This window comes from Oryctolagus cuniculus, chromosome 15, assembly GCF_051225735.1.
Source record: "Oryctolagus cuniculus isolate XC-2025 breed Fujian yellow rabbit chromosome 15, ASM5122573v1, whole genome shotgun sequence".
In the NCBI taxonomy this organism is placed as follows: Eukaryota; Metazoa; Chordata; class Mammalia; order Lagomorpha; family Leporidae; genus Oryctolagus; species Oryctolagus cuniculus.
Window position 1 is genome coordinate 64,392,449 of NC_142881.1, and position 13,853 is coordinate 64,406,301.

The 13,853-nt window shown below is 43.3% G+C and overlaps 1 protein-coding gene across 50 annotated transcripts in view; it reads right to left on the reverse strand.

Moving 5' to 3' along the window:
* The window catches only part of USP54 (ubiquitin specific peptidase 54), a 148,071-nt gene that overhangs the window by 55,690 nt on the left and 78,528 nt on the right, over nucleotides 1–13,853 (reverse strand). For 49 of the 50 annotated variants that reach the window (XR_016220956.1, XR_016220957.1, XR_016220950.1 and 46 more), the window contains 3 exons: nucleotides 3,004–3,138; nucleotides 650–763; nucleotides 427–509 (listed from right to left, as the gene is read on the reverse strand). Coding sequence is in view for 34 of the 50 variants with exons in the window: in XM_089313451.1 (XP_089169577.1) it covers nucleotides 427–509; nucleotides 650–763; nucleotides 3,004–3,138 (332 nt within the window). In the remaining 16 variants the exon portion in view is untranslated. Of the gene's footprint in view, nucleotides 1–426; nucleotides 510–649; nucleotides 764–3,003; nucleotides 3,139–9,463; nucleotides 9,618–13,853 lie in introns of those variants that run through there. The other variant, XM_089313447.1, reaches the window with a different exon arrangement.

Below are 13,853 nucleotides of genomic sequence, written 5' to 3' on the forward strand. Positions count from 1 at the left end.
TCAGCAATAACGATATAAAGTATTTGGTTGCCTTCAGTTAAAACCCAGCCAACTGATAAAGTGCCTGAAGGTTCAACAGAAAACCCTGTAAGGGGGCCAACATTGTGGTGCAATGGGTTAAAACGCCACCTTTAATGCTGGCATCCCATATGGGTACCAGTTGGAGTCCTGGCTGCTCCACTTCCAATCCAGCTCCTTGCTAATGCACCTTGGAAGGGAAGTAGAGACAGCCCAAGTGCTTGGGCCCCTGAAAACACATGAGAGACCTGGATGAAGCTCCTGACTCCTGGCTCCTGTTTGGCCTAGCCCCAGCCATTGTGGCCATGTGGGGAGCGAACCAGTGAATGGAAGATCTCTCTGTCTGTAACTCTACCCTTCAAGTAAATAAATAAATAAATCTTAAACAACAACACCTCTAAGACTCACCAAAGTGAAGTGGTAGAGATGTAATGCACCATCTGGATGAAAGGCAGCGGATCAGAAGTGGCACCGCAGCTGGTACATACACACTAGGCAGGAGAGAAGAAAGCACAACCAAGCAATCATGGTCATGAACTGTCCTGGCACCCATTTAACACCCCAGACCCCATGAATAAGGTGTTCTTGGATAAAACGTCAAAGAAGAGATGTGGATATAGATAGGGTTCACCTGCTCAAACAACGTCATTGCAAATTTCTGGTGAGATATGCAGTGTTGGGCAGTACATATATCCTCTTTGGTCTCATCAGCAATGTGGAAGTGAATTCTCATCAGGAGGTTTTCCTGACAGGAAAAGAACAAAAACAGCATCAATAATACTTAAAAGACAAATGTACGAATTGGTAAAGCAGTTTACCCAGAGAAATAGCAACCCTACTAGAAAACAGGAATATCTCTAATTAAAAAAAAAAAAGCTTTAGAACAATATCAAAACCAGGAAATGTATAGTTATATAATCCAGTTTATTCAAATTTCAGCAGTTTTACATGCACTTATTTGTGTGTGTGTAGCTCTATGCAATGTTATCACATGTACAGTCATGTAATACATGTGATACATGTATATGTGATTGTACACAATCAAGATATACAAAAATTCCATCACCACACTATCTCATATTACCCCCTCTATAGCCTTATCCATCCAAATCATCTCTAATCTATAGCAACCACTAATGTGTTTTCCCATCTCTATCAATGTGTTATTTCAAGAATGCCATGTAAATGGGACGATACAGTACATAATCTTTTGAGATTGCATTTTCATTCAGCATTATTCCCTTGAGATTCATTCAAATTATTAAACAAATCAATAGCTCACTTTATTTTAATCATGTACCCCTGAAGAACATCTGGGTTGCTTCCATTTTTTACTATTATGTATAAAGCTTCCATGAAGATTCACATATAGATTTTCATATTAAGTTTTCATTTCTGGAATACATGTCCAGGAATCCAACTGCTAGACCATATGATGGCATGCATTTTTAGTTTTTTAAGAAACTGCCAAGGGGCCAGCGCTGTGGTATCACGTAAAGCCACCACCTGCAGTACCAGCATCCAATATGGGCCGCCGGTTTGAGTCCCAGCTGCTCCACTTCTGATCCAGCTCTCTGCTATGGCCTGAGAAAGCAGAGGAAGATGGCCCAAGTCCTTGGGCCCATGCACCCTTGTGGGAGACTGGCAAGAAGCTCCTGGACCCTGGCTTCAGACTGGCCCAGCTCTAGCCGTTGCAGCAAACTGGGGAGTGAACCAGCATATGGAAGACCTACCTACCTCTCTCTCCCTCTTTCTCTTTCCCTGCCTCTGTGTAACTCTGCCTTTCAAATAAATAAATTAATCTTAAAAGAGAAAGAAAGAGAGAGAGAGAGAGAGAGAGAGAGAGAGAGAGAGAGAAACTGCCAAACTGTTTTCCAGAATAGCTATATTCTTTCAGATTCCTACCAGCAAGTATCAGTGATCCAGGTTCCCAGGGGTACCTCTGATTTGGGCCCAATTTTTACCCTGTAGTGGGGTGTATATCACATTCAGATATTTTTAACAGTTGTACAACAGAAAACTTTTTGAAGGTTGAAGGAGCATAGAGTTCAAAAGAGTCAGTATCTTCTACTAAAGTTATTTGGTGCAATGTAGCTGTCTATAAAGTATATCACACTTGTGCCAGGGACTCAGTTATTCCCTGCCCAATTATCTTTAGAAACGGAGGAGTTCAATAGGCTGGCGCCACGGCTCACTAGGCTAATCCTCCGTCTTGCAGCGCCGGCACACCGGGTTCTAGTCCCGGTCAGGGCGCCAGATTCTGTCCCGGTTGCCCCTCTTCCAGGCCAGCTCTCTACTGTGGCCAGGAAGTGCAGTGGAGGATGGCCCAAGTACTTGGGCCCTGCACCCCATGGGAGACCAGGATAAGTACCTGGCTCCTGCCATCGGATCAGTGCGGTGCGCCGGCCACAGCACACGACCATGGCGGCCATTGGAGGGTGAACCAGCGGCAAAGGAAGACCTTTCTCTCTGTCTCTCTCTCTCACTGTCCACTCTGCCTGTCAAAAAAAAAAAATTAAAAAAAAAAAAAAGAAAGAAAGAAAGAAAGAAAGAAACGGAGGAGTTCAAAACTTGTGGTTCCCAGCTTCATCCAATATCAGGATCCCCTAGGAACTTGTTAGAGATGGGTATTTTTGGAACCCACCCCATGCTACTGAATGAGAAACTCTGGGAGTACACTTAAAATTTGTGCTTTAATGAGCTGTCACTCCTCTGAAGGTGAAAGCCACTTTTTTATGCAGTAGCAAGCACAAAATGACACTATGTCTGAAGGAAAATAATATATACCCTATGTGACTGACACCGCAATAGCAATCTGCTATTGCAGTGTCAGAGACACTCTGGAGTTCTGTAAAACTAGAGAAACTCCCAATTCTAACTGTGGAGATCAGGGCACAGCAAATTCCATCATGAAGTAGCCAGTCCCTGATGGGGACCATCAACAGTCCCACCACATATCAAAGAGGGCCAGAGGCCAGCACTTACAAAGCACTCCGCAGCATCATCCATAATCCCCAGCTGGAAACGCTGTTCATCCTGGAAAGTCTTTGCCAGAGCACTGCGCAGAGTGTCAGATGGAAGCACTTTTTCATTACTGCATTGAAACTGGTTAAAGATTCCCTGTAGGGAAGAGGTTAGACAAGAGAGAAAGCACAATGCTGTTACTAAGCTTCTCACATTCCAGTCTGTTATGCTAACATCTTCATGCTGATAGCTACAGAACTAAATGTACTTCCCATATGCTTGCAATTGATTAAAAAAATCCAGAGTCAAAATGAAGGGCATGATGTGTGCTAATAGGAGTCCTCACTCCTACCTCTGAGTGTGATGCCATCAAGGACACATTAGGACAGACCATGAATTAATGTAATGCAGTTATCTCATTTTCTTTAATACACATAGAAGTAGATAGCTTAAAAAGTACAAGTTGCATATATACAGAATGTCAGAAAATTATTCCTGGAGGGCCAGTGCTGTGGCACTGGCATCCCATAGGGGCGCTGGTTCAATACCAGCTGCTCCACTTCTGATCCAGCTCCCTGCTAATGACCTGGGAAAGCAGCTGAAGACGGCCAGGAGCCAGGAGCTTCTTCTGGGTCTCCCATGTGGGTGCAGGAACCCAGGGACTTGGGCGCCATCCTCTACTGCTTTCCCAGGCTATAGCAGAGAGCTGGATCAGAAGTGGAGCAGCCGGGGACCAGCGTCATGGCTCAATAGGCTAATCCTCTGGCTGCGGTGCTGGCACACTGGGTTCTAGTCCCAGTGGGGGCGCTGGATTCTGTCCCGGTTGCTCCTCTTCCAGTCCAGCTCTCTGCTGTGGCCCAGAAAGGCATGGGAGACCAGGAGAAGCACCTGGCTCCTGGCTTCGGATCAGCGCGGTGCGCCAGCCGCAGCAGCCACTGGGGGGTGAACCAACAGAAAAGGAAGACCTTTCTCTCTGTCTCTCTCTCTGTCTAACTCTGCCTGTAAAAAAAAAAAAAAAAAAAAAAAAAGTGGAGCAGCTGGGACCCAAACCAACACTCATATGGCATGCTGATACATCAAGCAGTGGCTTTACCTGCTACGCCACAGCACTGGCCCCTAATTGTCTCTGACTTTACAGGTCTGTAAATCCTGATGAGTGCATCTTCCAGAGAATGGAAGCACAGGTGGCAACAAGTGGCACCTGATTTGATAAGTCCTTTTCAGGAGGTATTAGAGCCTCCCCAGAGAGTAGAATGTGTTCTCAGACATCATGCATCCCAGATCCTCACTAAGCCATTCAGCTAAATGACTCATTCAGCAATGTATTACATTCTAGTAGGCCAGAAGAAAATTCTTCATTTGAAATTATTAGTAATTCTTTCATACAAAAAGAAATACCAGTGTTATTTTTTCAGGACAAATTAGCAATGAGACCAGAAGTTAGACTACTTTATAAACATAACCACATGATTTAAGAATAGGAAGCCCTCTTGGGGCTGACACTGTTGTGCAGCAGGTTAAAGCACCAGCCTACAGTACTGGGATTCCATATGGGTGCCAGGTCGAGACCCAGCTGCTCCACTTCCAATCCAGCTCCCTGCTAATGCACCTAGGAAAGCAGCGGAGGATGGCCCAGGTCTCTGGGCCCCTGTACCCACATGGGTGACCCAGAAGAAGCTCCTGCCTCCTGGCTTCAGATTGGCCCAGCTCCGACCATTGCAGCCATTTGGGGAGTGAACCAGCAGATGGAAGACTCTTTCCCTCTGTCTCTACCTCTCTCTGTAACTCTGTCTTTCAAATCAATAAAATAAATCTTAAAAAAAAAAAAAAAAAAAGAATAGGAAGCCCCTCCAACCTTGAGTGGTCAATTCTTGTTCTTCATCTTATTTGGTCAAATAGCAGCATTTAACTCAGCTGATTTGTAAAATACTTTCCCCCCTTGGCTTCCAGGGTACTACACTCCCCTGATTTTCTTTCTACCCCATTGGCTACTCAACAGCCATCTCCTTTGCTGGTTCCTCTTCAATTCCAGGACTCAGGTCTCAAGCCTCTAACTTCTTGACTTGGCTATAGACTCACATTCTTAGCGGGCTCATCTAGTATCATGGTTGTACATACACATATATTGACAACTCCCAAATTTACATCAACAGCCCAAATTTCCTTCCTAATTCCAGATTTGTATAACCAACTATATACTAGACACCTACATTTGAATACCAATAGGCATCTGAAGTTTAACATGCCCCAGACTCTATGTGGGTCGCAGAAACGCAAGTTCTTGGGTCATTCATTATCTGATGCCTCCTAGAATATATTAGCAAGAAACGAGATAAGTAGTAGAGCAGCCAGGCCTTGAATTGGCACTCTAATATGGGAGGTGGATGTATCAAGCCCATCAGCTGAGCTTCTTATCTTTCCCCTACAAATCAGCTTCATCTGCATTCTGTTCCATCTCAGTAAATGACACCAGCCTTTCAGGTACTTGGGCCAAAAACCTTAGAAGTGATCTTCACCCACTCTTGCTCACACAGTTCACATACAATCAAATCCTCTTAATTCCATCCTCAAAACACACCCCACACTCGTCAACATCTCATCTGCTTTCACTCTAATCCAATCCACCCTATATTTTCACTGGAAGACTATTGTTTCCTAACTGATCTTGTCTCCCTGAGGAAACACACAACAGTGAAAACAGCATTCTTTTTTTTTTATTTTTTTATTTTTTTTATTTACTTGAGAGACAGATACAGATAGGAGATCTTCCATCTATTGGTGCACTCCCCAAATGTCCACAACAACTAGGGCCAGGCAAAGACAAAGGAGCCTGAAATTCAATTTGGATCTCCCACATGTGTGCCAGGTGGCCAAGAACTTGAGCTGCTGTCCCCCAGGTAATGCATTCACAAGAAGCTGTACGTGGAAGTGGAGCTGGGACTTGAACCTAGGCACTGTGCCAGTATGAGATGCAGGCATTCCAGGAGGCAGAGCTAACTACTACACCAAATGTACTCCCCAAGGTGTTTATGTAAAAGGATAAATCAGATCATGCTGTTTCTCTGCTCAAAATCCATTGTCCCCCCACTGACACAGTAAAAGTTAAATGGCAAAGCCTTACACAATTTGGCCTGCTAATCTACTTCTAGCTTACCCCACACCAGTCACACTGTTCCTCACTGTACCCCAAATCAATCATACAGGTTCTGGACCCAGGGCCAGAAAACTTGAAATCTCTGCTGGGTCACTCTTCCTTTAGCTATCTGTATGGCTCAGATGCTCATTTCCTATAGGTTTTTATGCAAATATTACTTCTTCAATATAGTATTTCCTGGTCATCCTACTCAAAATTATAGGCTCCATTTTCCCTTATCCCAAGTCCTCCATGCTCACCTGTTTTATTTTTTTTTAAAAGATTTATTTCTTTTTTTAAAAAAGATTTATTTATTCATTTGAAAAGCAAAGTTACAGAGAGGCAAAAGCAGAGAGAAAGAGAGAGGGAGAGAAAGAGGTCTTCCATCCGCTGGTTCTCTCCTGAAACGGTCGCAATGGCCAGAACTGGGCCAATCCGAAGCCAGAAGCCAGGAGCTTCTTCTGGGTCTCCCACATGGGTGCAGGGGCCCAAGCACTTGGGCCATCTTCTACTGATTTCCCATGCCACAGCAGAGAGCTGGATCGGCGGCAGAGCAGTTGGGACTTGAATCAGCACCCATATGGGATGCCAGCAGTGCAGTCAGCAGCTTTACTCACTACACCACAGTGCCAGTCCCGAGATTAATTTCTTTATTTGAAAGGCAGAGTTATACAAACAGAAGAGAGACAGACAGGAAGAGATAGATTGTTCATCAGCTGATTCACTCTACAAATAGCTGCAATGGCAGGGGCTGGGCTAGACCAAAGCCAGGAACCAGGAACTCCATCCAGGTCTCCCACATGGATGGCAGGGACCCAAGCACTTGGGTCATCTTCCACTGCTCTCCCAGGCACACTAGGAGGGAGCCAGATCTGAGGAAGAGCAGCCAGGGTTGAAATCAGCACTCATGCTGGCATAGCAGGAGGCCACTTAACCTACTGTTTGCCACTATGTGGACCCCCTTACCATGTATTTTACTTATCAGATTCTACTCTCTAGAATATAAGCACACAAATTTGTATGAGGCCACAAATTTTTAACCCTTTACTCCCTACTACACTCTTAGCACTTAGAATAGTACTGGAATATAAAGGGTCAACAAATGATATTTTTGAATCAATGAATGAATGAATGGTGTGGAATGGATAGATCTTACTAAGGAAGATATTATTGAGTTTCCTCTCTTTTTAAATTTTTAAGATTTATGTATTTGAAAGGCAGAGTGACAGAGAAAGAGTGAGACACAGATGGCAAGAGAGCTCTTTCACCCTCTTTCACTCCCCAAATGTCTACAACAGCCAGGGCTAAAGCAGCTGAAGCCAGGAACCAGAACTCCACCTGGGTTTTTCACATAACTAGCAGAGAACTAAGTACTTGGTTTAGTCGTTTTTTCAAGAGTCCAAAACTTTGTCTAAAAACAAACCAATGAGAAATTATTTCTAGGGCCAGCACCATGGCATAGTGGTTAAAGCCCTGCCTGCAGCACCAGCATCTTATATGGGCACCAGTTCAAATCCCAGCTACTCCACTTCCTATCCAGTTCCCTGCTAATTGCCCAGGAAAGCAGCAGAGGATGGCCCAAGTTCTTGGGCCCCTGTATTCACATCAGAGACCTGCCTGGAAGAAGCTCCTGGCTCCCAGCTTTGGATCGGCTCAGCACCGGCCATTGCGGCCATTTGGGGAGTGAACCAGTGGGTGGAAGACCTCTCTCTCTCTCTCTCTCTCTCTCCCTCCCTCTCTCTCTCTCTCTCTACCGCTCTCTGTAACTCTTTCAAGTAAGTAAAATAAATATTAAAAAAGAAATTATTTTCAGGATATTTCTGTACAAATTTGATATTTTCAAACTTTGACTAATTTATTCCTCTTAACTGGGCTTCCTAGTACTCCAAGGCATCCACTGTTCCTAATGAATAACCTACTTTTGATACATAGCAGTAGTCATACACCATCTTAGGGAGAAAAACAAATGTAATCAATCCCATTACTTTTTTTTTCTTTACTAAAAAGTAGTTTATTACACAAAGTTTAAAGAATCCCCAAGCACCCTTAAATTTATAAAAAAAAAAAAAAATCGGCATCCTTTGTAAAGTTACAATTTGTATATATGGTGATACCTTTCTTCTGTACAGCCCAAGTCAGAGACGCTGATGAGGAAACTTTTAATAGAAACAAGTAATTCAAACCACTGAATTTTCTCAGATCACTTGGCTATGTCCTATGATTCAAATGACTCTGAGAAAGGACAGGGCTCCACTAGGAGATGGCATAGTGTAATAGCTAAGAACATAAACTCCAGAGCCAAACTGACTAGGTTCAAACTTCAAAAAGTTCATGGAAACATGTATTATGAAAAAATTACTACATAGATTTCAAACTTTAGTTGCACACAAAAACTTATCTTTTAGTTCCATTTTTCCATGGACCTTTTGAAGTATCTCAAATATCTATCTTGGATCAATACCTGGCAGCATGATAGGTACTATCCACGTTTTAGGTTATTATGTTATTGTATCTGGAGTCATTTTATGTTACTAAAGAGGCTTTATGCCAGGGTTCTGTGGTGAAGACGGGCCCAGAGTCAGATGCTTCTATCTTGGGCTACTTCTGGGGTCTCTGAGACCTGAGTAGGAGGAACCAAACTTCTCTATTCAGCTGCTCCCATTCAAGGGAGGCCGGTTTCCCCTGACCTAGATATAACAAGGGTTTCATGGACAGACAAAGGAAAAAGTCTCAGGTCAGAGTTCTGCCTGCACCCACAATGGGTCTGCAACAAACAGTTCTGGCTGTTGCTTTCAGTGGTTTCACTGTTTCCATGCAATATTCTTTTTCCATCTATTATAAGCAGTCTTCTCCAAATACACAAAGTATCTGAGTACATTCTGAATAGCCTCTGACTGCATCTCCTTTATTTTCTTACTTTAATTATTGTTGTCTTGCTCTGCTATTGTTAGGAAGAAGCAAGTGTATGAGGGATGAAGCAGCCTGAGCCTGCCAGCACGCATCTGGGAAGCTGCAGCTCCGGAAGAAGCTGCAGCACAAAGCCCCTCTGTTAAGGCAGCACACTAACCACTGTGTGTCCCTCTCACATGAGCACAGGGGCTGGAACCGGCCTCCCCCTGTTCCCTTTTTCACCCTCCTCCCACCTTTCCCAGAGGGAGATCCTGTTCTCACCAAAGAAAGCCAAGAACATTTAGTTCAGCAGTAAGAACAGGTGGCAGCACCAATAAGGAACAAAAACTGGTATTCTTCCAATCGCTGAGTTCTGTGGCAGGGAGGGAGAAAGGGTAGGGAGACTAAACCCCTGTGGGGTCCCTGACAGTTCCATTTCAACAAGAAAAGAAAACCCACCTTTGAGGTTTCTCTTTGATCTTCTTCACAGGGTGAAACCAAAGAGGTCTTCCTTTTCTTCTCAGGAAAAGGCAATTATTTTTTGTCTGTTAACTATTTTCTTGGATACAGTACAAAAGCAACAAGACTCTAATGACTAAAAGCAGGTGATTCCCCACCCGGCTCTCTTGGATCAAGTAGCAAACAATTCTATCCACATGAACACATAATTATTTGGATTAGTAAAAACCATGTAAATACGACAGAAGTGCCATAAAGACAGAAAATCTTTGTGCTCTGGCAGCTACAAATGCAGCTGTTGCCCAAGCTTTTTCCACTGAAACACAGGCTTTTGTCTCTAGGCAGGGAACAGTTGTTTGTTTCTCTCTTGAGATTTCCTAGTTTTACATCTAAAAGAACTCAAGAGTAGAGAAGGTGTGGATTTAGGAGAAAGGCAGTGACTAATTTTGGTGCTTTGTGGATCCAAAGTCTTTGGAAAGTGCCCCAGTCAGCAGTCTAACCCATCACTGAGGGGGATCCAACATTATCTTCTGCAAAGGCGAGACACAGTTTCCACCTTGCCACTAACTCAACTCCTCTGGTTTCCTTCTTTATCTGGGCTTCCCAAATCATCCTTTTTCTCATGATCACTCCTTTCTCTACACCTCCTGGGAAATCATAGAACCTAAATGTGGCCAATCTAGCCTGTTTGTAAACATAATGCTCTGGAAATAAGATACAGGACTAGTCCTTAAGGATACTGACTTCCAGAAAACAGAAATTTCACTGGTTTTGTGTGTTCAAAAGAATATTGTGGCAAAAAAATATGCAAATTTACCCCTTGGTACTCAAAATAATAACAAAGGATTCTTAATATTTTATTGTAGAAAATTCCAAATGTACAAAGAGTAGACAGACTAGCATAATAAACTCCCAACTATCCATCATCCAGTTTCAACAATTATCCACCCATGGCCAACCTCACCAACTGCCCCACTCTTAGAGCATTTTGAAACTCATGTAGACATTTTTCATTTGTACATATTTCAGAATACATCTGTTAAACAGAGAATTTTTATTTAAAACATAACAACATTGTCAACACACCTAAAAAAGGTAAACAAAAATTACTTAATATCATCAAACATCTAGTCAGTATAATAGGAACTTCATCCAACTTTGGGGAAGGCAGAGAACAGCTGGGTAGTTTCTCCCTTGGGATTCTCTAAACTTATGTCTAAAAACCACTACCTATTGGGCTTCCTAGTTAGAAAAGTATTCATATATCCTATATTAGTCCATTTAATCTAAATTCGGTTATAAGTACCATATCTCCCCCAAGAGTCCAAGGGTTTATTTGCATTTGATTCATAACCCTGTATTTTGCATTTGTAGTTGTGGGGTTTAAGACCGTCATAACCTACCTATTACACTCTTTCCCACTATCTATACAAAACACAATTCCACATACACACAAAGACAGAGACAGAAACACCAAGACTTCAAGACAATGCACAAAAGACAGAGATGAGCCACATTCTGGGGCATTGCTTTTAGCGGGGAATCATAAAATAATGTTGAGGTGTGGTGTTGTGGCCTGGTAGGTAATGTCACCATCTGCAATGTTGGCATCCCATGTGGGCACTGGTTCATGTCCCAGCTGTTCCACTTATGATCCAGCTCCCTGCTGACTACCTGAGAAAAGCAGCAGAAGTCCAAGTGTTTGGATCCCTGCATTCACATGAGAGACCTAAAGGAGTCTCCTGGCTCCTGGCTCCTGGCTTCAGCCTGACTCAGCTCTGACTGTTGCAGCCATCTAGGGAGGCAGTGGCGGAGGGTGGGGCAGCAGATGTTAGAAGATCTGTCAGGGCCAGCACTGTAGTATAGTGGAGGTAAAGCTACCGTCTGCAGTGCTGGCATCCCATATGAGAACTCTCTGCTATGGTCTGGGAGAGAAGCAGAAGATGCCCAAGTCCTTGGGCCCCTGCACCCAAATGGGAGACCCGGAAGAAGCTCCTGGTTACTGGCTTCGGATCAGCCCAGCTCTGGCTATTGCAGCCATCTGGGGAGTGAACCAAGGATGGAAGACCTCTCTCTCTCTCTCTCTCTGCCTCTGCCTCTCTGTAATTCAGCCTTTCAAATAAATAAACTTATAAAAAAACAAACAAAAAAGATTTATCTCTCCCTCTCTATATATAACTCAGATGTTCAAATAAATAAATCTTTTAAAAAAATTAATGTTGAACATATTGCCTACTGATTTTTTTTTTTTAAGATTTATCCATCTATTTATTTAAAAGGCAGAGTTATAGAGAGGCAGAGGCAGAGAGAGAGAGACAGGTCTTCCATTCATTGGTTCACTCTCCAAATGGCTGCAACGGCCACAGCTGCGCTGATACAAAGTCAGGAATCAGGACCTTCCTTCGGGTCTCTCATGCAGGCGCAGGGGCCCAAGGACTTGGGCCATCTTCCACTGCTTTCACAGGCCATAGCAGAGAGCTGGTTCAGAAGTGAAGCAGCCGGGACTTGAACTGGCATCCATATGGGATGCTGGCACTGCAGGTGGCAGATTTACCTGCTATGCCACAGTGCCTACCCTACCGTACGGGTTTTTGACAAAAGTGCTCAGACCATACAGTGGAGTAAGGATAGGCTCTTCAATACACGGTGCTGGGCAAAACTGGATTTATATATGTAGAAGAATGGAATTAGATCCATATGTCTCACCATTTGCAAAAGTCAATTCAAGATGGATCAAAGACCCATATTTAAGACCTGAGACTATGAAGTTGCTGGAAGAAAACATAGGGGAAACACTCCAAGATAATGGGACAGGGTATGACTTCTTGGACAAGATTCCCAAAGCACAGGCAACAAAAGTGTAACTAAATAAATGAAGCTTTTGCACAGCAAAGGAAATGATCAACCGAGTGAAGAGATACCTTACAGAACGGGAAACATATTTGCAAACCACCTATGTGACAAAGGATTAATATCACAAATATATCAGCAACTTAAAAAACTCAACAATGGCCAGCTCTGTGGCATAGGAGGTTAAAGCCCCAGCCTACAGCGCCAACATTGCATATGAGTGCCATGTCTGGTCCCAGCTGCTCCATTTCCAATCCAGCTCCCTGCTAATGTTCCTGGGAAAGCAACAGAGGACGGCCCAGGTCCTTCGGCCTCTGCACCCACATGTGGGTCCTGGATAAGGCTCCTGGCTCCTGTCTTTGGATCGGCTCTCAGCTCCAGCCATTGTGGCCATTTGGGGAATGAACCAGTGGATGGAAGACCTCTCTCTCTGTCTCTACTTCACTCTGTAACTCCATCTTTCAACTCAATAAAATAAATGTTAAAAAAAAAATAGGAAGCCCCACCAATCTTGAATGGTCAATTCTTTTTTTTTATAGAAAACTTTTATTTAATAAATATAAATTTCAAAAGTACAACTTTTGGATTATAGAGGTTCTTCCCCCCATAACCACCCTCCCACCCACAAACCATCCCATCTCCTACAACCCTCTCCCATCCCATTCTTCATTAAGATTCATTTTTAATTATCCCTATATAAAGAAGATCAACTTTATACTGAGTAAAGATGTCAATGGTCTACACCCACACAGATACACAAAGTATAAAGTACTGTTTGAAGATTAGTTAGGACAGAGGTCCTACAAGGGGAGCAAGTGCGCAGTGACTCCTGTTGTTGATTTAACAATTGACACTCCTATTTATGACGCCAGTAATCACCCGAGGCTCCTGTCATAAGCTGCCAAGGCTATGGAAGCTTCTTGAGTTCACAAACTCCGACCTTATTTAGACAAGTTCATAATCAAAGTGGAAGTTCTCTCCTCCCTTCAGAGAAAGGTACCTCCTTCTTTGATGGCTTCTTCTTTCCACTGAGATCTCACTCACAGAGATCTTTCATTTAGGTCATTTTTTGCCACAGTGTCTTGGCTTTCCATGCCTGAGATACTCTCATGGGCTTTTTAGCCGGATCTGAATGGAATGGTCAATTCTTGGTCCTCATTTCATTTGGTGTCTCAATATCATTTAACTCAGCTGATCTGTGAAATATTTTCTTCCCATAGCTTTCAGGGCACCACACTCTCCTGGTTTTCTTTCTACTCCATTGACCATTTCCTTTTTCAATTCCAGGACTCAAGTCTCAAAGCTCTGACTTCTGGAATTCCATATAGTCATTCACACTCTTAGTGGGCTCACCATCAAGACAAAGAGCATAATAAATGTTGGGGACGATGTGGACAAAGGGAAACACTAACACACTGTTGGTGGGAATGTAAATTAGTACAGCCACTGTGGAAAACAACGTAGAGACTTCTTAAAAATCTAGAAATAGACGTGTCATATGATCCAGCAATCCCCCTTCTAGGTGCATACCCAAAATACT